This window comes from Sabethes cyaneus, chromosome 3 (assembly GCF_943734655.1).
Source record: "Sabethes cyaneus chromosome 3, idSabCyanKW18_F2, whole genome shotgun sequence".
Taxonomy (NCBI): Eukaryota; Metazoa; Arthropoda; class Insecta; order Diptera; family Culicidae; genus Sabethes; species Sabethes cyaneus.
The window spans coordinates 202,581,231-202,608,137 of NC_071355.1; the positions used below are offsets into that span (position 1 = coordinate 202,581,231).

At 38.2% G+C, this 26,907-nt stretch overlaps 1 protein-coding gene across 3 annotated transcripts; it reads right to left on the minus strand.

The window, feature by feature from the left end:
- Positions 1-3,533: 3,533 nt before the first annotated feature.
- LOC128741473 (carcinine transporter) lies at positions 3,534-24,182 on the minus strand. Of its 3 annotated transcripts, none has more exons than XM_053837315.1 (6): positions 24,128-24,182; positions 14,235-14,459; positions 13,324-13,497; positions 5,564-6,414; positions 5,283-5,502; positions 3,534-5,224 (listed from the first exon to the last, which is right to left on the minus strand). In XM_053837315.1, exons 2-6 carry the CDS (start codon positions 14,328-14,330, stop codon positions 4,805-4,807), a joined length of 1,761 nt encoding a protein of 586 aa, XP_053693290.1. In that variant the 5' UTR covers positions 14,331-14,459; positions 24,128-24,182; the 3' UTR covers positions 3,534-4,804. The 3 variants fall into 3 exon arrangements, with proteins under 3 accessions (XP_053693290.1, XP_053693289.1, XP_053693291.1); XM_053837314.1 differs by lacking the exon at positions 24,128-24,182 and adding an exon at positions 22,906-23,551; XM_053837316.1 differs by lacking the exons at positions 14,235-14,459; positions 24,128-24,182 and adding an exon at positions 13,817-13,873.
- Positions 24,183-26,907: the final 2,725 nt, after the last annotated feature.

Consider the following 26,907-nt stretch of genomic DNA (forward strand, 5'->3'; position numbering starts at 1 on the left):
CAAAAAAACACCTGGACGTATGTCACAGTAGGTCAAAATGCTGGTCGCAGTAATAATGTGATAATGTAATAATAATTTCATGAAATGCTGTTCAGGGGTGTAGTTTTCGAATGAAAAAAAATATTTTAAAAATTTGAGTTTTTTTATTTTCCCAGAAAACTCTAGCGAAAGCTTCGTAATTTCATGAGTATTCATTAATTTTTTGTCAGTTCTCCAGGAATATCTGAGAAAAGTTTTCCAAAAAAAGTTTTGTGTGATGGAAACTCTAATGCAACATTTTAAACACAATTGCAATCGCTCTGCAGTGCCTCAAAGCAGTATCCTAAGACCCATGTTTTTTGTTCTGTTGATGAGTGCTAACTTGTCGGTGAAGCAAAAGTCATCGAAATCATTGGATTAAAGTGGCACTTTGCCTGCGGAAAGGCAGTTCAACATTTTAAAATTGTGTTCAATTTTTTTAGCGGCAATTTTTCAATAACTAAGCACAAAATTTTCGATCCAATAAAAACATTCTCTCAAGGTTTGTATGAATTCATGAAAACAGGCTTCGAATGTCAGTTTTGCATGAACTGTTAGGCTGCGCTTTTTTAACCAATGTTGGTGATAGTTGTGACAAACTATGTACCAAATTTGTAGCTTCATAGTTCGACCGATTCGTAATACTTGTCTTTGGAGGTTACCAAATGAAGACAATCGGTTTTTATGTTACAGGAAGCAACTAGAATGACTTTATTAGAAATTGAGTTTGACTAGTTACATATGCACAACATGATATAACGCGCATATGCTGCACTACTTCGGAAATTGCTGAAAATTTATTATTTATTCTATCGTATATTTAATTATGGTCGCTATAAACGATCTTTATCGGGATGATCTGACAATAAAACTAACTTTTATCACCAATTAACTTTTATGTCCAGTATAATTATATAAATTACGCTAAATATCCATAGTTAATAAAACAAAATATGATTTCAAAAGTCAATTTTAGATTTTTCAATATAATTTTGGCCCTTTGATGTATTTTAGTACAAACTTATAATGAACTGTCATTTTGTCATCCAGAATTCAGTCTACCCCTCCAAAATTGTTAAAAATTTAAAATTATTTTTTGTTTAATTAATTTGGCGAAAAATAATACGTTGTGTCAACTCCTAGGAACAACAAATCTACAATTATCACGTGCGTCAGTTTAGCGCAGCAAATGAATTACACGAAACATACAACACGATAAAGGATTAACAATTGTCGTAACATAATATAATAGATATAGGATAGTTACAGTTTTTTCTACTGTAACTTCTAAGCAATTTCACGTACCACTCTTTTCTCTAATAAGTTCTTTTCAGTACTTTTCAAGAGATTATTTCAAGTTTTTTTAGGTTTGACTTTCATTAACGTACAGATAGAAATGAATGTCTCCTCAGTTGTCCATTAGTTGAAAAGTGTAGGTTTAAATTTTACGATTCATTTTGTAAATAGTAGGTATAGACGTAAAGTATAAAGCAAATTATTTACATTAAGAAACTAAGAACATTACATGTGCAAATTTGCATAAATTTTTATGCCATTTACTCGAAATTAAATCACTGATAAACACAGAGTTTACTTCGGTTTGATATATCATACTAAAAAATGTAACAAAATGTGTAAAATGTTATGAAGAACAGAAGAAGAAGAAATTACTGAGGCAACGAAAGAAGGAATTAAGAAGTGGTAGTACAAATTTTACCTAAAATAAATGATAAACAAAAAATACACTCTGAGAGAAAAAAAATCCTACGAAGGAGATCACGCAAAACTGAAATCGGGACAAAAAAGGCACTTCTTCTCTCATAGTTTAAGTTTTAAGTTTACACACACACACAATCTGTCTACCCAAAACCTTACGTCCTGCACGTCGATTATGAATGTTGTTGAACTATAGGAAAAGTATATTGAGAAAAAAAGAAAACAATGCGATATTTTTATGCTAGTCGATTATGTTATAAACGAAAATCGGAAATTCTTTTGCAGTTTGCATAATTTTTGTAATTATATTTTACTTTCTAAGTAGTCCGATAAGCTTCCGTTTTATGTCCCAGTATAGATTATGTTAAGAACAATACTCATACAAGTGAGCACAAATTTTCGATTTGCCAGTTATTCGATAAGTTTATCTTTAATTAACGCTAGATTATTACGAGCAACACTTGACATTTAACAAATTTTCGTTACCAGAACTTGCCATTGATCTTATTTTGTTGAACAACGCTATTACGTTTTTTTTTTTTGTTGTGTTTGATTTTGAAACGATAATCGCATAGTTTAGACTAAATGTACACGCAATCGCATGGGGAAGCAGTTAAACCAACTTACCTAAGTAGAAATCCAGCAAATTGAAAAACCAAACAAAGCGAAGATCGAAGCAGTTACAATTTAAGCAGGTAACAACAAAACTGCCATTTCATTTTGTGTTTCCAGAAGAAAACACCCAGAATGTGATCGACAAAGTGACAACCGTCTACAGCATACTTCTGATAGTTTTCCACACTTTTTCCTACCGTGCCTTGGTTTGCTCTCGGGGTAGCATGCTGGTCCCAAAAGAGCCAGTAGAACCATAGCGCTGCTCGCGAATCCTTCAATTATCCAGTCTGGTCCGGTGCAAAAATCGACTGCGAAGGTTTAAAATCGTGCAAATCAGCAGAGTATGTATTTGTTTTGTTTTGGAACATTACCCGTCATCTTGCTGCAAAACAAAAAAAACGCGTTTGATTAACGCACGTTGGTTAATAAAGTCGCAAATAGCTCACCTGGTGCTTTCTTAAGACCAGCATTATTTGATTTAAACTAGTTAACCAACGTACCGTGATTAAATGAGTAAATTCCCCAACAAACGTCACTTGTGCCTCTTAAAAAACAAACTTAATGGTAAAACATCGCCTTCTGCGATGAACTAAACTCCGAAGCTCTGAACGATAGAAGGATCACCCAATTTTCCTGAACCATAAATAATAAAAATAATCTTTTCCCGCGTTCATGTGACCAGCAGATACCTGAAAGTGCCATGTTAGCCCCCGAAAATATATGTACCCTGATTCGACTGATAGATAACCGTCAAAGACGAAGGAATGTAGGAACGAGACAGTACGAACTGAATGCCTTTTAGTAGCTTAGACCGAAAATAAAATATATGTAATCGGACGTTTAAAACGAAAGAAATTCATATTGAACTAAAAAAACAGCTTTCCGGAAACAAAAAAAAAAACATTTTTGGATCAACTTTTTCTATTTAAAAAAAAACGCATTCATACAAAACAGTGGTTTTTTGTGTAGTTCATGTCAGCACACGGTACAGAGAGTGATAAAGAGTTTCCTTTTCGATGTAGGTAAAATTTGTGATGTATTAATTAGAGCTTCGATTTTCCCCCCGGAACGAAGTTATTCTGTGCATTAGTTTGTGATGATGTAGTCTAACAGGAAAAAAAACAATTCATTTCAACGTTATTGACATGTTTATTTCTAAAAACAATCGTATACTATTTTACATCCAAATTTGTTCGTATGTAAATTTGTGATAACATTTCTCTACTAAAATTGATAAAACAACTCCAGTTTCTTACTTACAATATTTCTAACGAAATTAGATTTTTCTCTATCACAGAATTGCCAATCGAATTTATGATAACAAACAGCAAATTACATACTATAAACTAAAGTGCAAGCAGATCAGGCTCCATCGTTCGGGAAGATGTGGAACCATGCTGCTTGCCGTTGAATATTGTGAAAAAAGACACCTTTAAAACGGGAAGTTTTCCGAATATTTCTTAACAAATCTAAACACTGAGTATGTTTCGATGTAAACACAAAAAAAGGAAAGGATAAACCAAAAAGAAACAAATCGATCTCCGTCCCATCTTTCGAAAAAAAAGACTTAATCTTTAAATTTTATTTGACACTTTCTATGCAATCTTTCGGCGCATTTCAATAACGGTTTTAAAAAGAAATGGAAAATTTGCAATATACCGATTATGAGATAGAAAGTTCGCTTTTACTTCCCAGCACAGAGCATCGCGTGACGGAATAATTTTACATTTTAAATTCATTGTGTACTAGAATGACTAGGTTGACAAAAAACCTATCCTGTAAAAAGTAACTGGACGCATCAGTACAAAGCAAGAGATGAGAGAGTTTATTTTTGTTTTAGATACCGCTGATTTTCTGTTGAACCCCCTGTTGTTCGTTCTCCTGACACCCGATCCATCCTTACGAAAGCGAACTTATCCTATACCCTAGTGAATGTATGAGTACTTAAACTATCTGACAAACATATCCTAAAAATGCCTACACAAACAATAAATGTTAAACCGAGTCGCGATAGCGGTTAGATCCCGAGCGGAGATCGCTTCAATGAATACGAACAAACTATGTTACATATGATGTAATTGATAAGTTTTATTTTTTTGTATAGTTTATCATCCAAAAAATCCGTGTTCGATAGATAGGTAAAACATTGAATGCGCAGACGCTAGAGATCCTTCCCCCCAACAAGAACTCTAGACAAATTAGAATACGTTACAACTCGTTAGTACTTAAAGCATCCCAAGCGTGAATTTAAGGAACATGACAAATTACAATCGTGAAAATTCTCAAATAAGATATATTAAAGTACATGAAGAACCTTTAATTTTAAAAAACATAAATGTTGTCAAAGCACATTATGAGCATATGGAAATCAGAGAAACCGAAATATACATATACGTATTTCTTTACTGTTAAACTGTGTTTTAGAACCTTTCTTTTGGTGAAGAAAAACCTTCTGTTAGAACCAATAGGTCAACTGCATCGCCCCGTCTGCCGTTTTCTGTGTATCCATAGTGCTGGCCTGACGGGCAATCCGTTTCATAGTCTGCCGTCGCATGCGTGAAACTTCCAGAGGAGTTTTTTCGTTGGAAGCATCCGGTTCGTGCAAACTAATCGTGATCGGTATTCCGGCGTTGAGCTCCAACCCGCTGTCGGGTGGCTGGTGGTCCAGACTCTCGTACGAAGTGGCCGGCGACTTCCTTGCCGGAACACATCGAAAGCAATCGTCGATGGTCCAATCTTTACCGAACAGTTCGCCGTCTTCCAACGTCTGGGGCAGCCGATGGTGAAGAGTTTCCGGTAGACGCAGTCCCGTGAATCCACCAGCCACCGATATGCAACCCATAATAACTAGCGGTAGAATTAGGTTTTCTTTTCCCTAAAATGAGTTGTTTTCAATCATCTAACTCGGTTATTTACTAGAGGAAACAACCTACCAAATAAGTAATAAATGGTATCACAATCAGACCTAGTCCTCCAATATAACTGGAGGTTCCGATTCCGACTCCACGCACCTGTGTGGGATACAGCTCCCCAGCAAAGGGATAAATAATGAGAAATGAAGCTGACAGTGCTGCCTTCGACAACAGGTAAAGTATCAACGTCTCCGTGACTGCGTCCTCCGGCAGAACAACGGTTGCTACGCAACTAATCCCTCTGAAATATTAAAAATAAATTTTAATGAAATTTAAAAAAAACTAGGTTTAAAATACTGTACCCCAAGATCATCAGCATACACATCGGCCACCGCCTGCCCCATCGGTCCATAGCGATCCAGCATATCACGTAGCTAGGAATTTCCACCAACGACGAGAGGAAAAAGCTCAGATACTGATTCTCCCCCAGCGACGGTCCGTAATAACTTAACCCTAGATAAACCGTCTCGTTCACAAACCAGTTCAGCGTGATTAGAATAGTTTTCAGTCTCATATTGGGCGTTCGACATAGGTCGAACGCACCGATCGATACTTCCTCCCTCTTCACGGTTCTACTTTTCTCCGCCAACATCCTCTGTTGCAGTTTATTTTTAAACGCAGCCGGAAACTGCTTCCCATTCACCTTCGCCATCTGTTCGAGAATTTTCAGTGCCTCCTCCAGCCGACCCTTCATCAGAAGCCACCTCGGCGATTCGGGCATTATAATCAAGTACAGAAAATACAACAGAAACGGCACCGAAGTGTACAGGGTCAGTTCAACCCAATCTCGGATCAGATAGGTCACCCCCGCCAGCATCATCAGCCCGAAGGTGTAGAAGGTACACGTCATAACGGTAACGAACGACCGATAGTTCGGCCCGACCAGTTCCAGCGCAATAATGAACGGGATTTGGTATACGGCGGGGATTGTGAGGCCCACGATAACACGGCTGAAAGCCCACATGCCAAAATCAGTGCTAGCGGCCGTAATGAAACTGCCCAGCAGTAGTGTTGCCAGACATGAAAAGTACGATGTCCTACGACCGGCGCGATCGTTCAGCATTCCGAACAGGTACACCCCAACCGGGCCGCCCGTGTTCAGTGCCACTAGTCCTAGCGTGGGATAGATGTCGTACTCGCACACCAAATCGAACTGAAAGGTTGTAGAAAAAAAAACAATTTGATTATTGTATTCTATTTACCTTTCGCTATTTGGACATATTTGGATATTATATAACGTTAATAAAGCATACGTAATAATTAAATCCAGTAACTTTATACCCAATTACGGGACATAAACGCCTAAAAAATTTGTAAAAATCATTATTTTTATATTTTAGATTTTGATTCTCAGTCTTTTCCGCTTATTTTGATACTAAATTTGTAATGACCACGGGAAGTGGCCGAAAAACGATTATACATAAGCATTCCAGTGCCGCGTGGAACAACTTCGGCGAAATAAAACGCCGCTCCTGGAAAACCATGATTTTCAAACTTTATGCACCTTTTTCTCAGAAACTACATAACATATTGGAACAAACTTTTTTTGTTTTGTTGGTAGGGTAACCAACCTATTTTGGACCCCATCAGCAGCTGTACATAATTTGGACACTTCCATTTGCTGTAAGTGTCCAAATTATGTACAGCTGTTAAGGGGGTCCAAAATACGTTGGTTACCCTAGTAGGTTGGCAAAGACTTCTATAACTTTTGAGGTTTGTAAACGAAACACAGCCAGAGAAAAAAGAAAAAGAAGACAAAATTTTATTTTTTCAGGCATCCTTTCTTCTTCTTTTTCGTTTTTCTCAAGCTGTTTTGTTTACGAAACTCAAAAGCTATGAAAGTCATGTCCCCTTAACAAATTAAAAATAAATAGTTTTAGATACTTATGCCAAAGTAAAAAATATAACTTCTTATGTTTATAATTCAATTAATTTTTTGACAAACCACCCATTAACTCTAAAATGTTAACTCTAATGAAATTTTCCTCCTGTTCTTTTCCATTTTCCCATATTTCCTGTCCCGTTTTTCTCTTTTTTCTTGTTTTTTTTCTTTTCTGTTCCTTTTTGCGACTTTTTTGTTTACTTCTTCATTACGCCCGCTTTTTCTCCTTTCCAGTCTCATGTTTTGGTTTCTGTCCCGTTAACTCCTATTCGATTTTTTCATTTCCATCTGTTCCGTCTTTCCTCTGCTTTCAGTCCTGCTTTTCTTTTCTTTCTGCTCTCATATTTTCTAATTTCTATCCCGTTTTCTCTTTTTGTGTTTTGTTTTTTCTCCTATTATGTTCAGTTTGTCCACATTCCTTCCTCGTTTTCCACGTTTTTATTATTTTTTTTTTTTAGTTTTTGCCTCTTATCGTCTTTTTTCTCTTTCGCACTCCCTTTTTTTCTGTTCAGTCTCCTTTTTTGTCTCGTTTTCTGCCGTCTTTTAATCACTTTCACGCAGTCGCCAGCGTGTCCCTCCGCTAGCACGGAAAATGCTAGGAAAAGCGATCGTATCGATTACCGGCAGCGCCGCAGCGTGAGGTTGGCCAGACTGGCCCCCACCAATGCACATAGGAGTATTTGACCCAAAAAGTTGGCCATAAGTCCGAAATATGAAATGCAAGATTTTTATTTATATGTAGTATCTGTTATCTCAGCATAGCCTACTAGTCACGTTAGTATGATTTTGAAGTGAATTCATGCTTATCTGCGCTCAGCAAGCTGCCTATTTAGAACGCCATTCGGCAGTAAATTTTTTCGCTTTTAAAATGCGTTCCTCCGCTTGTTGGTGCAAAAAGCTAAAAATCCGAGTGAAATAGTATTCATTCACCATGGGTAAGTATTTATCAGCAAAGAAGAATGTTTTTCAATAGTTTTTATGTATAATTTCATAAAATAAATAAATGTCTTCAATACGAATAATGATTACGAAAATTACCCCAAAAATAGTGGTAAGATCTTGATACTTTAATCAATGTTTTAGTAACCTTCCGAGCATGTCCCGGCAAAATTTCAGTCACCATCAGATGGGTCAAACATCACAGAATATAGTTGAATCGAAAAATCTTCCGCATGGTTCCGCTTTGTCGTTTTTTAGACATTTAATTATTTTAAGGTAGGAGTCGTGTAGGTAAGACCGGCGCAGGGGGTAAGACCGGCACCCATAGAGTTTTACTAGAATGCATTAATCAATTGAGTTATTAAACACTCAACATGTTTGTATTCATTATTTCAGATGTTTTAAAACAGATCAAGCTTACTATAAATCGTCAAATATCAAAAAAATAAACAAAACAAACGCGAGTGTCGCTGACGCGCAGCCCCTTGTAACTTTTTGCGAGTAGGTTTTAAGCTTTACTCAGAAGAAGTTTCAAACTAAATTTTAAGACTTTATATATTCTAGCTAGTATTGTTTTCCGGCAGTGAGATTTAAGTAGAAATATGATAGATTAATAAATGTATAAAAATCGTCTCCTTAAAAAATGTGCCATGGGAGTAAGACCGACACCTTTCGAACGGGGTAAGAAAGGCATACTTGCAGGTCGCCGGCAACAGTCACAGTCTGCGTTTGTCTCGCCCTGAATCATTTCACACACTCGTTCAAAGTCATTTGTAGAGAAAAAGATGTTATTCAATGTTACGGAGAACCCTCCTTATGGTTGCCGTACATGTACCGTATTAATGACTATCGTCCGATCAACAAATCAGTAAACTGACCACTTTTGCGGAAGTTAACGGAAGTTATTCGGCTCTGGTCATTAAGGTATATGATTTGACTTCTATTGGGCTTGCCATGGAGTTCTAGAGTGATACGTGGAAGCACACGATGGGCTTAATTAATTTTAAATTTCTTTTATTCTCATATTATGTATTCACGGTCTCAAACACTTTCGAAATTACAGACTAAACTTCGGAAGGTATGTTTAAATTATTCTTAATAAAAACAATATACTGTACTAAATAAAACTTTCTTAGGAAATTTTCAAGAACACAATGCAACAGAGTTGTTTTGAATAGACTTCTGCTAAGTTCGGATCCATTCATTAGTAGCTCAAGGTTGATACCAAGAAAAAAAAGCAAACCTTCTTCAACCGAAACGTTGAAGATGTTGGAGATAAATCAATTTCAAACTAAAGAACATGAGGAATACAGCGACTATGAAACAGAAGACTAGAATGTGATGCTTCTATACGTATACGTACACACCTCCACATTTAGATACATACAGGCACTTTTACATCACACATACACCTCTACATGCTTACATACATACGGACACACATACATACACACTTCCCAACACCTAATAAATGGTTATATTCTTAATCGGTTTTTTATAAATATAAGAGAAAGACCCGAATTGCACTTTACAGGGAATTAGTTGGCAATTTCTTTAACTTTATATGCAGAATTGGGAAATATTTAATTTCTGATCATATTTTATCAATATCGACTGGAAAGAAGCAATTTAGAATTTTGGCCAGCTTTTTGGGGCAAATACTCCTTTGTGCAATGGCTCAAGCTCTTAGGGGCGCCAAAAAAGGCCTCCATTTCAGTAAAGCCTTAGCAATAACAAATGCAATAAAAACTATACTGATTTTAGCATTTTTTTCATGCCACGTTATCAGTTGGTTTCCATGCAGCAGCCATGGTAAAAACCGTCAAACACCTAAAGCTCGATGCTTTATTCGTACTGCCCGCTCCACCCCGTAGCGAAGAAGCTGGACATGGTGAAGCACTTCGTATCCGCCGATAGAGCAATCTAACATTCGCAACATCTCCTCCCCCAATAGAGGTGAAAGTGCTGTACCGAAGCCTAGTTCCGGCTGCCCGAGAGGTTGGAGAAACCGGCTAAACGGTACTTGACTTATGTACTTGACCAAAATGGACATTATCATGCGGAAGCGTCAGTCGAGGCTGGCCGTGTCTAAGTAGCAGACAATCATCCAGAGAATGGCTGAAGGTGCTGGTGAAAAACATCTTTCCGGCAAAGCAAGTTCCCGAATAGTATCCTTCTGTGTGGCTGACGATCAGAGAGGAGAGAATGTTCGAGCCGCTGTTATTTCGTTCAGGGTTTACGGTGAACCAGGAGATACGAAGATACAGTTTGAAGAACCTACCGGAAATTACCGCTTTCATTAAAAAGTATTGCGCAAAGAATGTGGTCTTTGGCCGAGCCTGACCTTGGCCCATCAAACCAAGAGAGGAAACTAGAGGAGATGAACCGGCTGAAGATAAAGGTTGAACCGACGATCACCAACTCTCCCAACGTCCCCCAACTGCGATCAATAGTAAATATTAAGGTGAAGATCAAACGGAGCATTTACTTCAATAACTTTGTAGCCAAAAAGGATAAGGACCTGAACGCCAACGTCACGAGAGTGTTGAATAATATGCCGACACCTATCTTTTGATCAGCCATAGCGAAGATTCCGGTGATCAGCTGTAAAGCCGAGGGGCGCCAAATTGGGTTTCCGCCAAGGGCGCCGCAACGTCACGCTACGGCTCTGATTACCGGTACCGTTGACTTTTTTTCGTTCCTCCTTTTTCGCGTCCGAACACGTTCCAAGTTCAACTTCAAGAGTAGTGTTCGACATCGGAACGAAAATTGAAGTCCGGTTTTCGGTCCGGTCCAGTTAAAAATCGGCTCGAACTTTGTTATTCCGACTTTATTCCAGTCCGATTTGGCTCTGTTCAGGTTCCAGAACCGGAACTTCAATTTTCGTTCCGATGTCGAACACTATTCAAGAGTGCCAACCACAATGATTTTTTGACGTTCCGTTCTAAGCAATCTGCGTTATGCGCAGTGGTGTGCGTGCTAGATTTTAACCGGGGGGTAGTTCTGTGCCGAATAATGCACTGAACGCAAATAGCTTTCCGTTTTTGTGGCAAAGTAAATTTTTACGCTACACCCTCTATGTGATTCGAATGAACTCGACAATCCTTCCGGAACCGAAGCACAGTAATATGTAACATCCATCGTAGATTGAATCAGATTGACGAGCTTCCTGGAGAAGCTGATCTCACCCAAGATTTTCCATAACTCTTTTCGGTCAATGGTATCATATGCGGCTTTGAAGTCAACGAACAAATGGTGCGTAAAATTGCTGTATTTGCGGCCCTTTTGGAGGACTGTCGCAGTGCAAATATTTTATCCGTTATTGACCGTCCTTCAACAAGACCGGCTTGATAAATTCCAACAAATCATTTCGCAATTGATGATAGACGATGAACAACGATTTTGGATAGCATTTTGTAGGCGGCATTGAGAACGATGATCGCTCGATAGTTCGCACAGTTCAATTTGTCGACCTTCGATGGTCGATGGGCAGGGAACCCCATCTTTCCACTCCTCCAGTAGCTGTTCTGTCTCCCAAATCCTATCAATTAGCCGATGTAGACAAGTGCCATAACTCAGGAACAACAAAAAATGTTATCAAGAAAATTTTATCATTGAAAGATTAGAAATTGATGAATATTACGGTATCTTGATTATTTGTATAATGTTCTGATTGATTAGCAACGTAACAGGCAAGGTACTCGAATTCGAATTTTAATTTGAACTCATCAGATATACAATCATAATAAGTCATATTTTCGTGGATTTCAGGGCAGTATGCGATACAGTTGACCGCGACTAACTATGACAGATCGAGCACGACTGCGGTTTTCCGGACAAACTGACGCGGCTGATCAAAGCTACCTCGGAGTGAGTCATGTGCGTGTTTCGGGGGCACTCTCGAGTCCTTTGCGAAGAGAGTAGGGGATGAACTGTCCTGTATTTAATTCAACATTAGTATTGAAGGAGTGATTCGGTGAGCGGGTATCGCAACGAGATGAACGATCTTCAGCAAGAGCAGCCAACTCCTAGCTTTTGCAGACGACATCGACAATATTACTAGAAACCTTGAAACGGCGGAGGCAATCTACGCCAGACTAAGAACGGAATCTGGGAGGATTGGGTTACAAATCAACGCGTAAAAAATCAAATATATGGTAGGAAGAGGCTCCATAGAAAACAACCTCTCCCTTACTCGGCCAGTAACTATTGACTGTGATGAACTGGAAGTGGTTGATGAGTTCATATATTTGGGATCTCTGGTCACCGCCGACAATAATTCGAGTTAAGGAGATTCAATGACGTATTCAACCTATAATTCGAGCCTACTTTTTCCTCCGCAAGACGCTTCGATTAAGGAGCATACGTCGCCACACAAAACTGACGATGTACAAAACGCTAATCAGACCCGTAGTCCTCTACGAACTTGAGACAATAACTTTGCTTACGGAAGACATACGTACAAGTATTTGGACAAAAGGTGTTGCGGACTATTTTTGACAGAGTACAAACGGATAACTCTTCAAGAACCCCACCGGCACCAGGAATTGAGAGGCCCAACGTGCTAGATGCCAAGATGTCAACGAATTGGCGCCGAGTAGCCCAAGATCGAATACAGTGCAGAGGTATTCTTGACACGGCAAGAGCCACCCCGACTCTCTGCTAGCAGAAGTAAGATGTAAGTAAGAAATAAGGGAGTAAAAAAGTTTATCAAACACAAGTATAGTTTATGAATGCAGACCAGGTTGTTCTAAAAAGTTTTTTGGGTTGCTAGAAACATAGCGCTGAGCGAATTGCGTCCATAAAAATATTACCTGGAAACTGGTATTATCGTTTTTTTTGCTCCAATTCCGAAATTACGTCGATAAAACTAAGCTTTCGCGATTGTTTAGGGTTTGTGAATGAAGAACCACTATGTTTCCTGCGGAAGGTTAAGTATATCACATTCAGACCATATGGAAGATTAAAATAGCAGTTGAATCGCATAGCAAGGCTACCTGAGCAGTTAATCCTGACAAATTTCCATAAGTATGGTACATTCGCTACTATTCTAATTGCAAAATCCGTATTGATGCTAATATCACATAACATTACCCCTTTACTCATTTACATAAAGGAAAAAACCTTGCACCGCTGCCAATTATTCATTTAAATGAGCTCAACATTGTAAATGGATTACTGTTGGATTGACTTAAACTTGCTTAAACCGATCAGAACGTGGAAAAAAACGTAAACACTCACATCAATCACAATCGATGATTTCACCTCGGTGGTGTTGTATTCCCAGCCATCGCGACAATTTTCCACTGGCCACGAACTGTTTGGAATAACCAACTCCATGTCTGTACTATTTATAAGATCGTTCCAATTCACTGCATAACGGCTGCATTTACTGAACTCCTCGATACCATCGCGCTGCAATGAAAGAACGGTGATAATTATCAAAAACCTCTTACGTGTATTTCTGATTGAAACGTAAATCCGATCATTCCTATAAAAGAATAAATTCGTAACTAATCCTGGCATACTACTTCTCACTACCGAACTAGCTTTAAACTAGGTTTGGTGCAAAACAGTGCAAAAGCGACGGATTATGTACAGCTGACAAATGGGAAATGGAACGATTAAGTTTTTTCAGTCACGTGGTGCGGAAGGACAAAACCCATGTATTTACCCTCCACCTCCTTACTGCATAAACAAATGTCTACTCTAATCTATGTATGTACAAACTCACACGACAGCCCTTCGATGCTCTTGAATTTCACACCCCACTGAAGGCGACCAACCGCAGCTACTTATGTAACCATGATTCTAATTCCTGTCGCTCTGAAGGGTAAAATAGCATGAATGGGCAATAAAAATAGCTGCAGCTGATTAGTACACAGTTACTATACAAAAAAAATTAAAACACCAATTCAAACAAGTCTGGTCTGCATTACATCCATCTTTGCATGAGCACCTAGCTGTTTACCAGCAAGCAATTCATTCATAAGCGATTTTCTCAATAGCTTGCTAACGATTAACACTTATCTACAGCTAATTCTAAGCCGCACATCAAGCAACTGCAAACAAGAGCTGACTCATCCGTAATTGATAGCCCCACAATCAACCCTAACCAGACGGCATTAGCGCCAAGTGCCGGTAGTAATTACCTCAACCACTGGAATGCCGTACTGCCTTCGCTCCTCTGCGCTGAAATTCTGCAGCTCCGGTATACGGCACCAATAGTCACCGGGAACGTCTGTCATAAACAGCTGATTGAAGGCACAGAACCCGCACGGAATGCAGGCCGGAAGACATATCAGCCAGAGCAATAGTTTTTGGTACCGTCCGAATTCGCCTATTGCCGGTAGTAGCTCGTCAAGGTCGAATGGTTCCTGTTGATAAGGTGATAGATCATTTAGGCATAGATAAATATTCAAAAGATTTGGGAAAGTATTGATGATGGATTTTGATCCAACTTAAGCAATCCCCTCAGAATTCAGTTACACTTTGTGGATGTAAAAGTATTGCCTAATTGCAAGACTGCATATTGTTCAAACATTAATCTAATTAACATTTGAACAATGGCAAGACAGTTTACCTATTGTTTACTGAAATAATATAAGTAAACAGTAACCAGTTTTACTCAAATATAATCTGTGGATAATTTTTAAAAAAGTGACGGCTTTCTTGATATAATTATGTTATTGCAACGTAGGACAATGTAGTGAAGCAGGGAAAAACTGGTTGGAGCATTACTACTTTAATGCTGTTACTAATAGAATAGAAAAATATCATAGGAAAAACGCTCCAGCTTGTTAAATCAATACACATTAAATTCTTTTAAGTGTAAGCTGATTTGATTTGGTATGGTATCTCTGACTCTGATTCATTAAAAAAATTTAGAAAAAATAACAACTATCGTAGATTAACTTCAGACTAGAGAAACTTTTCCAACTAGGGTAACTTATTGATTTGGCCAGTTTGGTGCGTAAAGATATAAGGAAAAATATCTTTCCCGGTTAAATTCTACTGGTAAATTTAATATCTCGACAGTTATGCATTTCGCCTACGACTTAAGGACGATTCAAATATGACGTCCACCAAATTTCTGCTTTTTTAGACCCCCTCCCCTCCCTCCTCTCTCCGATTGTGTCATTAAACTCAACCTCCCCCCCTTTTTGGACGTCACACAAAATAACCCAAAATAAAAATGAAAAGCGTGTTGAAAGTTAAAAGTGGTTCATCAGCTTCGTTTTAACAGTTAGTGTATGATTCAAAAAACATAGAAATATATAAATATAGAAAATAAAAGTCGCGTGTTTTCTCAAAAAACATAAATTTAAATTTTCAGATTTTTCCGGATAAACTGATCTTAGTGTTATCTTTTTAACGAAAATACTTTTATGGGCACAATTTATGAACTGCGCACAAGGGCAACAATAACGTTCAATGGCAAATCGTCACAAATCAATGAAGAAATGAAGCTTTGGTTTCAATTGAAGTAGCACCCCTCCGCTTCAAAACAAGCTTCAATCTGCGATCTTCGGAAGTAAGACAAGTTCGAAAATGAAAATAAATCGATGAGTGCTGAATGACTGAGAAACATATTTTTGCAGCCTTTTGATGAAAATAAAATTTTCTTCGACGGATGTCACATTTGCCTAGTTTGCCCTTCGCAAAACGCTACGATCAGGAAGCATACGCCGCCGCACGAAGCTAACCATGTACAAAACCCTTATTAGACCGGTATTTCTTTATGGACTTGAAGCCGTGACGCTGCTCACGGACGACATACGCGCCCTTGCCGTATTCGAGCGGAGAGTGCAGCGGACGATATTTGGCGGAGGGCAAACTGAAAGCGGAGAGTGGCAGAGGTGTATGAACCACGAGCTACAGGCACTGCTTGGGGGGACTCCTATCGTACATCTAGCGAAAGTTAGCAGGCTACGGTGGGCCGGACACGTCGTAAGGATGCTGGACGACAGTGCGACTAAAATGGTCCTCTTCAACAACCCCACCAGCACCAGGAACAGGGGGGCCCAACGTGCACGATGGCTCGACCAGGTCGAAAGCGATTTGCGACTTCTTAGACGACTAGGTAATTGGCGACGAGTGGCTCAAGGCCGAGTTGAATGGAGACGAGTGCTTGTAACAGCACGAGCCACCCCGGCTCTATGCTGAAGAAGAAGAAGAAGAAGATCCCCAACAACTACTCGTAAGCAAGGTAGTGGAAGACCAGCCAAAATTATGGAGGCAGAAGGACTTCGTTCTCTTTCTCGTGCCTTCAACCAATGTTGCAAATTATCGCATCAATGAGCGCTCACGATCCAGTTACCTGCGATAAAATCAATGCATTAATTTTCCCGCCAATCTCTGTGAACACCAAAAAACGCAAAGCCACCTAGATTTTTTAGTTCGATCCAGTTCATGATTGCAAACAGTTGTTTGGTAGAATCAAGAGATGCATTCGCAAAGTTAACATGACGGCCGATCCTATTCCGACGTCAAACGGAACTTTCGGCGAACAGCCAATAACGGACCGTTTTCAAATGTTCACTAATTTTTTCTCAACAACGGACAATATATCTTTAATTTCAGTAAATTAGATCATCTTCATGTATCTTTGTCTTTTTTTGACAGTTTGAGCAACAAATTCCAAAACTTTAGTTGCCACCCGTTAATAATTGCCTTATGCTAATTTTAAAACGACCTCTGCCTACATGAAAAACGAAAACTTCTGAATTTTTTTAACAAGCTAAAGCATTAAAGCGGATGGTTTTATCCAAAAACAGTTCTATGCCTTACAATATGGATTAGCAAACGTTGGCGAGAACGACGCGAAGCGATGGGGCGAAAAAGTTTGCTAGTCGCAGGAGGTCTGGGCAATCAATAGCGCAAGGTTTCGTAGGAATCAACCAGGCGGGCTTCATGGGTGTTCGCACAACTACAGACAACAACGCAATCGGAAAACTAATAACTAACTACGGCAGATAACCGGTCCTTAGAGTTTTAGAAGAAGATAGTAGAAGATTATATCAAACATAGAAGTGGAAGATAATGAATTGGACTAAAATTAGATTTGAAATTGAACTGAGAATTTAGCTTGAAATTATATTTAAATGTGACTTAAGTTGCTATGAAATTGCACTTAAGTTTGGACAAATTTGAACTTCAAGCATTACGTTAAAATTAAATAGAAATTGGACTTTAACTTGAGCGTAAAATGGAATTCAAAGTTAGAGTTGAATTAGGACTTCAAATTAGAGAAATAGGACTTAGATCGGATTTGCAATTGCATTTGAAATTAGATAAGAAAATTTTACCTAAAATTGGATTTGAAATTGAATGTCATATGGATATGGCATGGGATTTGATATTGAACTAAAATTTAAGCTAATAAATTTAGAACTGAAGTTTTTGAAGCGTCTTTGTAGAATACGAAACCTGAAAATTAAATAAAAAAGATAATTTATCCAATTTTATTCTACTATGTATATATACATAATAGAACATAATAAAAGAACGTAATGGAAAAGTTTACTTTTTTTATTTAATTTTCAGGTTAAATTTAGAATTCGAATTGGATTTGCAATATAAATGCAGATGTTTGAAAAATCGGAATTTTCTATAATGCACAACAATAATGTATCCTTTATGCACGAAATAAACAGTACGACCTCTAAACTATTCTTTGTAACCAAAAAATATGGTTTAAGTTTAATTCTAATATGTGTCTCAGTATTCAATACTCGTTGTCTCACTCTTCCCACCTACTGGGGAACAGTGAGCCAAAAAGACACCTTCACATTTGCGTTTATAACTATTTTATCTTTTAACCAAAAGGGCTGAAACTTTTTTTCAGACAACTAGAAGGATATACCTTCCAAATGGATTGGAGACCTCGTTGGTAACTATCACCAAAAAATTTTTAAAATTTTTGCTAAAAAAGTGTCTCACTTTAGACCTCTCTCCCCTACTTGATATTTTCCTTAAATCTGGCCTGAAAACAGGTATTGGACGTAAAATTTGACTTGAAATATGATTTGAAATTTCACGTGAAATTTGCGTTAAATTTCATAGAAAAGGTAGGGTAAGTGCCCCAGTGAATGTGTTATAAATATCAGATTGTGTTATATGTTTGATATACACCGATATTCTGCATTTCGAACGCTTTGCTCAATTTTTGCGGATCGTTTTAACATAAATCCTGGCTGAATTGGTGCATTACAGGGGCGTAGCCAGAAATTTTTCTTAGGGGGGGGGGGTTTACAAAAAAAATTCTGACATAGCCTAACCTTAAGGAGTTTATTCAGGAAATGGATAATTATTTTCACGTTTAAGATTAGCTCTTACAAACACCAGGATCAAGCTGGCTGGGTGTACATTAGATTGATTGATTGACTGAAATGGAGAATTATTTTCAATTAAAAGCTATTTTGAGTTTATACTCAGGGTTTTTCGTTTGACATCAAAAGTCGAATTGAAAGAAAAGAAGGTAAATGTTAAAATTGCGCCTCCCACTTGGCACGTTGTATATTCAAATCTCTGCTGGGAGAGACTATTAGAGTCAATATGGTCGAGTCCCTTCGAGGTGCAACAAGAATCGAGACAAGTTGACAGCTTATCCTGCATGCTTTTCAACATCACCCTTGAGAAAATGACCCGGCGAGCAAAATCGAAACGAAAGACTCAATTTTCAGTGAAGGTAGCAAACTTCTTGACCACTAGGGCTGTCTAACCGGTAGTACCGGTAGTACCGAAACCGGTAGTACCGGTAGTACCGAAACCGGTAATACCGTCCAATTTTTGGATACCGAAATACCGGTTTTGGCAAAGCAAAAAAACCGGTATCTCCGGTATTTTCTAATATCTTGGTTTTTTCAAACTCCTTATTCGAAGAAGAACTAAGTTTGATGGAAGATTGTAAAACTCATAGAAAAACAACTTGGTGTCAATGCTGCCGACATTCTGCGACTACTAACAATGAAGAAGGTGAAATTGTAGGTCAAATAATTATAGCTCTTGAACCCGTTTAAGGTACAGTAGAGCATCTTAGCCGTAAAAAAGTTTCATAGTAGTCAGACGTCGCGTTTCAATTTATTTTTGAACAACTTGATATTTAAAAGCCACCAAAATTTTCGAAGTTCTCAAATAACGAATTTATGCAACAAGATCAGGGCCCAGCAACGTCACTTATAAGCGATTTTTCAAATCACTACTCAACAATGAAGTAATGAAGCTTTAGTTTCGACTGAAACAACGCCTCTCCGTTTTAAAGCTGGCTTCAATCAGCCTCAATAAAACTGTTTTCACTTTATAATGTCGACCGATTTTAAAGTTTCGTTCAAATGTCTATCCAATATTCAGTAGAAGGCTAGCAACTTTGAATGCAATTGAATTGAATTTAAGTAACATTTCCGACAATTTAGCGAATATTATAATTAATCTACTCAACATCGACAAATCGTGCCTGACTGTCAATCGTAGTCATTTGAAATAGTCACTAACTTCAGCTGAAGCTTACTTAAAACGTTCTGTTCATCACATGAAACAAAGAAACAAATCGCTTCATGTACCTATAAAGCGAAGGTAAGAGAAAGTCAGCTTCATTTAATTGTTTCGAGGATGCCGAGCCCTAGTCAGAATACGGGAATATTTCCGCTTTTCGGGCATTCTTGTCATTAAAGGATCTGCCAGGAAAGACTTTGGAAGATTTTTCAAGTATTTCGAGTGATACATTGATCAAAAAAGCAGATAAAATTTCCAAGCTCTGCGAATAGCGAGATTGATAATAGAGAAGAGAAGATACCTGTGAACGATGAGGTTGTATAACATTTCGCCGATACCATTTTCATTCATTCGATTGATTTTTTTACGTCCCCCAATAGTGGCCGGAAAACGAGACTTGAGTGTATAGGAATCACGAGCAGCAGACACTACTTGGGGAAATTACCATCGGACATCTGGTGAAAGTCGGTAAGCAACGGTGGACCAGATAGTCATAAGGAAAACGGCTCTATTTAACAACCCCACGGACACTTAGATCAGAGGGGCCAACGTGCGTGATGGCTCAACTTGGTCTTGCGACTTGCGCCTTCTGAGACGCCTGATGGGAAATAGGTGACGAGTAACCCAAGATTGAGTTGAATGCAGCCAACTAGTTGAAACAGCACGAGCCACCCCAGGTCTATGCTACTGACGACGACAACGAGGATCGCACAACTAGTCCTGAAAATTTTCCTGTGCTCTAAGCAGTTGGTAGCAGAAATTTCAAGCTTCAAAGTGTAGAACAAATTTTCTTCTGGGGGAGATTTGAACCCCCGAAACCCACCCCCCCCCCCTCCCGTCGCTACGCTTATGGTGCATTACTTAGCCATATAGTATTGCGAATAATTGTTACTAGTTTTATTTTGCGAATTAATGTCGAAGGCGATGACCTCTTGTCGAAACAATATGTTCATACAGAATAAATAAATCAAAACAAAAAGTACACTGGTGCCATCTGGTGATTAAATACTGTGCTAAATTGTCTATCATAGAATGACCTGATCAATCTTGCCGAAGACAAGAAACTTGCATGTCATCTAACTTGTTTAACCGCGAACAATATTTATATAATGGTACACATCCACCACCTGGTGGGTGAATGCTGAGCCGTTCATCAAGTTTTTATCTACCACCGGACTATGTTCATTTTGTATCTTGTCTATATAATCAACTATAGCAAGAACGATTTACATTAGTAGAACCTAAAAAAATACGACCAAAAAATATCGATTTTTCGATCGTTCCGATCTCGTGTTCGCATATATTTTTGTAGAAGAAAGAATCGTTCTAGATGGTAAGAATTTGGTGATATATACGTCAAAAATCTGAAAAAATCCGATTTTTCCAACTTTTCTTCACTAAAACCCCTCCACAATAATCAAATCTTCCGACAAAAAACCCCTCCTTGTACAAGATCCCCCCTGCCCTCCTTGTCGACATTCATAATTTTATCATTTATTCCATTGAATTACCTTTCTGAAACGTCTAAAAATTCGGAAATCCGTCTATTTTTCGTTGAATTTTGGGGTCAAATTGACCCCAATGTACAGACAATGTAAGTATTTTTTTGTACATACAGAAGGTTAAACACGCCATCTGTTTACTGTGTTCTATTATAAATCGATCGCTATTCAAATCATCCAAATCCATTCATAGCTGGTAGAGATATTAACGGGAAAATTTTTTCATATTTTCATAGCGTTAACTAGAAGGAATGAAACCCTGCGGCAAGACGTAGTCGTACGTCAAAACTGTAGTTGCTGCAAAGATTCCACAAGAAGGAAAATGATTTCTAAAACCTATTCATTAGAAAAAACTAACTGTCCAAAAATAGTAAACCATGCGATGGTTTGGGTGTGTTATAGAACAAGGCTTAAAGACCGATATGAAGTTTTACGCTGACAATGTTTTGAAGAACCATTTATTTTTCAGCGCTGCTAAATTGCATGGCAGGTAATAGTAAATTTTGCTTTCAATAGGACATGCGCCCGCTCGATATGAAGATGTCAATAGCGTGATTTATTCAACGCGTGATTATTGGAAGGGAAATATAACATGTCACAAAATTTCATGTATGCAGCTTCACATAAAATGTATGAGAATACTTTCACTGATTATTTGTAATGATCCACTACGCGACGCGTCTTAATTTATAATCATTTTAACTGAATAGAGAATAGGTTTGAGTTAATAAACACTAAAACGACCACCAAACATTTTTTGGCACATTTTCATAGCACTTCACTTAAATATTTTTATTCAAAAATATAAAAATATTATTCAAAACTTGCTACTAAATCATTTATTTTTTATCGGGAAAAGTATTAACCCTTATTTACCGACAACTGCGAATTTTGATCGGTCGAGTCGAGGAAATATTTTAGCTTCTTCAGTTGATAAATTTTGTACTGAAGCCAAGCACAGGTTCTAGATGCTACATTCCGTTTTTCGTAGCTTGACCTTTTGGTTTTATTCAACAGACTTCGCAACCAACTCTTAGATTACAGCAAAATTACGAGGCTAATACAACGATACTATTGCCTCTTACAGCCTCTCTCAGTCGTACCACGTACCTTAAGATCGAGACCATCACATATTTTTTTTGAGGAAAGCGTTTTACAGGAGTATAATATCGATAATTGTTAATAATAGAAAAAATCCTTATAATTTGAAAAATTCGTTGAATTCCATGTACCATTGCACTGTACTGGTAGGATTTATTGTTAATTTTTGCCTCTTTCTTTATATCGATGTTTAAACTGTTACTGTTAAGTATTGTAGTTTATCAGACTTTCACTTATCTTATTTTATCATGTTAATCAACTATTCACACTTCACGACGATCTGTTGCTCACTTTAATGAGTATAGGTCACTATTAGTCAACTTCGAATTTCAATTGCGCTATGTAAATGAAACATAGAGCAGTTGTAATTAAATTTTGTCTCATATCTACCCACTGAATTCGAAATGTTTGTCCTTGCTTACGACATTTTTTCCATATTCGGTTATCTTGAGATCTTCATTAAACCAAACCAAAATATCCCCAGGGCAATCTTGTTACTACTATGAGTTGTAACCTGTTAATTCTTTTTTGCATTTACACCACACGGCAGCGTATTCATTGTATCGGCCTCTTTTCACATATTCACTGTTATTGTACGTTGAAATTGTAGTACAAAATATGAACTCCTGGGGCCGTCATTGAATATTTTTCATTGTTTATTGAAACACACTTCAATGGTCACTGATGTGGCCCGTTGGTTAATCCTGTGTATAACACGAATGCTTACTTCAGACGCGATTTTCTCGTTCTCTTCCTCCACGGGCTCACTTTTGGCGTCCATATTTGCGCTCCTCCGATAACTTCCACTGCAGATGCCCGGCCAGCCCGAACTCGATTATTCAATTAAAGCTCCGCTTCGAGGCGGTCTACCCTTTTTGCACTGTTTCGTTGGCTACCTCGGTATCGATCGAAAGCAAGTTCTAGAGCGAGGCCCTTTCGGGAATATCCAGCACTTGAAACGACTGCAACCACACACGCTTCGTTGATCATCTGACGGATTTGAGTTAAGCCGCTCGGTCACCAAACAGGAATCACAATGCAGTCGAAAGCAAACCACTGCAACGCTCATGTGCAATGTTGGATTTTACGCAAAACTTGTTACGCAACGCACAAGGGTGCATTAATTGGAAATCATTTTTCGCACGTCCCGCCGCACACTTTTTTCTACGTACATCGAACACTATCCAACCGAACGTCTCGAACTCTACTGGCCGCGGCAGTTGTACGAACGGCCACTGCGACCATCAGGACTTCCGGACATAACCGACCGTGAACGATGGCCGTCGAATGGATTGAAAGCAGAGGAAAACGGGACACCGAACACCTAATCCAATTATCCCATTCATAACAAAAATATAAACAACACGCGTGTTAACACTGCAACCTGCAACCGCAGCGGCTCTCCCGAACAACAGTAGGTATGTAAATCATTCGCGCGCCGCAGACCGGAGCGATCCTCAAAGCGCGCGAAAACACAATCAACTACGCAACGTGGCGTGGTGCAGTTGATTCACTGACTACCCGATCCGCAGATTTCTAAACAATCAATGAGTAGTAGCTGGGAAAATCTTGATAAATCTATAATCTTAGCTAGAAGCTAGACGCTGTAAGTTGACTGAAAAGAAGGGGAGCAAGCAAATCTATCCATTTATGTTGCTATGTCCGTAGATGATGGTAAGATGCACGTTTCAAAAAAAAATTAGAAAAATATCTGAACTGAAATCAGAAAATTCAAATAGTTTGCATTGACAGGGTTGAAGCTAGTGTTTTTAAAATTGAACTTTTTGATTTATATGTTTTACCCTGTAATCGAAATATACTACTCCATAATTACAAATCGGAATAAGCTATTAGCTGAATGTAGTAAATTTATTCGCATTGCTAGTGCAAATGAATCAATCGCGGTTTAACGAGAATCACGTTAAGTATATTATTATCAGTATAGATACCTGCTAGTAAAACGATCTGCGAACAGTTGCCACACACTTCCAATGCTCGTATCCAATCGGAACTGTTGACTACATTAACCGCCCTTCGATACATCTGGCACCTGTTTTATTGCCGTGTTATCTGACCGCCTCGTAGGAAATTTAATCAACTATATTTACTCATGCAGCACTTGGCAGCTTTACCACCGCCCAGTGCCGCAATAATTTATTAATTATTTCAATTTGTAATATTTAAATAATTGGTATGCGCTTAGTATTTCGTCACGATCTCGGCATCTGGAGAAGGCAAGGCATTATTATCACGCGATAAATAAAGTGCATGATAAGTATTCTAATTAATTCTAATTATAAATTCAAATTTTCTTGAAAATGCCTAGATTGCTTTTGTATAATGTGAGAAATGAAGTTTAATAAAAATGTTTGTTTTGTTTTTCCCTTATCCCAGATCAGCTTATGTGTTTGGTAAAATGCTATGGACACTGACGAACTGACTTGACACATAGAAGAAAATCCTTTAAAAACCATCGTCCTACACTCAAAATAATTTTCACGTCGAAATTACGGGAAAAGTTAAGTGATTATTTTCCATGCAACTTTTTCCGTACTATTTACGTGAATTTCACGTAGTTTGCATTAGTATGCGTGCATTTACGTGGAAATCAGCTAAATGTTATTGTATTTTCCAATGATGTTCAACGTAAAGTCACGTAACTCCCTGTAGAGAAATTTACGTGATTTTTCACGTGGAAAGGACATGTGGATGTGGACATGTGGCGCGCCGCGGTGTGGTCATGTTGCGAAAAATGCATTTTTGAAAAATGATTGATTTTTGATTGGACGATGGAATTAACGTGAGTGTCTCGGCTGTTTGTCTGTGCTAAGGAGTTTAAAAAATCTTCTCGTAAAAGCTTGAAACATCGTTGCAGGCAGGTACTTTCAATAGTGGTTATGATTAATAAGATTTATGTGAAAGATAGATTTTATTATACACTAGCTGAGTGCCCGATCTTACTCGGGGAGCCTTTGTCTCACAGCCATTTGTACATCGGTTATTGTAACCGAAATGCTTATACAGTCAACTTTCGTTCGTTGGGCTATCTTTAACTGGGCTACGTTTTAATCGGGCTTCCGTTAATTGGGCTATAGCCCATCTAAAACGAAGTCAAACGTCATTTCTAACAGCGTATTTTTTCTTCCGAGGGGCTCTTGAATATAGTTCATTCAAGTGTGGAAAATAATTTATATAGAAAATATTAAAATTAATTGAATGGAAAACAATTGCATCATATCGTTTTCCGATCCCTTATGAACTTGACCCTCCTATTTTTAGCATCACGGTGAAACAGTTTAAAATGCCAGTATATATTAACATTGTAGCATGAAATTCAGCTATTTACTTGTTAAACAATCTAGAACTAAATTTCAACAATGAAAAAATTAGGTTCCACTTTGATTCTGTATTTAACATAAGTGTATATAGTTAACACAGCAAACAAATATCCCTCCCGCATAGAAGCGAAACCATCAAGGAGTGGAAATTCTTAATGTTGTTTTCCACTCCTGTCGTAAAACACCCGGCACGCACATCTGGCAAGATCGCATCCCAGCGCAGCGTGGGAAAAGTAGAATATGGAAACCGTGGGAAACCACGCTATCACTCTCTCCGCTTTCCACTATTCCAGTGCACCGATCGATGCAGCGTGGGAGGTAGGAATAACCGCGTAGAGGTAGCAGCTAGGGTAGGTTAAGAGTGCTAGAATTAAGAAAAATCAGTTTGTAACTCGGTAGTGAATAAAGAGGACGTAAGTCCTTTTTCCTTAAGTTCACCATGTCTTTTCATTAACTGGCGCCCGAATAGGGACCAGTTGTGTGAAATTAAGTTAAATTGTGAAAAGTGCAGTGAAACCGCCAAGTAGAGTTGCAACGCTAGAGTTTCGCAACCGCTTGGAAAAACATCTTGCACCAGATAGCGGAACTGTAAGAGGATTTCCGCATCTGTCATCTTTGACAAAATCTGGTCTGACCGCACTCTGCAGCCGTACGAGTCAGGTCCCGGAGTATCCAGAACAGCTAGAAACTCGTATCTGGAGAAAAGGAAAACTACCGGTCGTACTGGGAGGACAGAAAGTCACACGCTGGTTCTACCTCGACCTGGTTTCAATTGCAACCCGGCAATTGGTCGAGATCAACAAGATAATAGGACCCGTCAACACTCTGAACACGCGCTTGAAAGGATCTCCAGATTTTCCACTGGAAGAGGATTGGAAACGGAGTCTACGTGTCCCGCAGTCTCCGTGGCATACCCACGAGATGTTCAGAATTATATTGTAAGTAAAAATCAAAATGTATTCAAAAACTAACACAAGTGAAAATCAAAATAAATAAAAAATAATAACCAATTAACAAAGTAGTAACTAATAACAACAAAAGTGAAGTGAAATTAAATTATTTTTTATTAAATATTCTGGTTAAAGGTGTATAAACCTAGAAGAATTAAAATCCTCCAACATTAAATCGTGTGTTCCACTGGTAACAAAACGCACTGCTAACTTTTGACAGGCATAAATTGCTAGACCGTGCGTAAGTTAAGTTTACTTGACAAAATAGATAAAATTTACATTCGCGACGAGTGAGAAATTTGCAATACTTTTCGAGAACTAGAAGTAGTTACTGACACATCAAAATTCATCAACATACACTTCACGGAATAAACAAAATACAAATTCGCAACGATCACTAGCCAGATTTAAAAAAAAAATAAGCTGTTGAATAACCCAGCA

Coding starts and splice junctions, on each gene's coding strand:
- LOC128741473 (XM_053837314.1), bottom strand. CDS start 22,959: ATGGACGCCAAAAGTGAGCCCGTGGAGGAAGAGAACGAGAAAATCGCG. Junction 13,498..14,234: donor ACGGCATTCCAGTGGTTGAG/GTAATTACTACC, acceptor CTTTCATTGCAG/CGCGATGGTATCGAGGAGTT. Junction 6,415..13,323: donor AATCATCGATTGTGATTGAT/GTGAGTGTTTAC, acceptor ACAACCTTTCAG/TTCGATTTGGTGTGCGAGTA.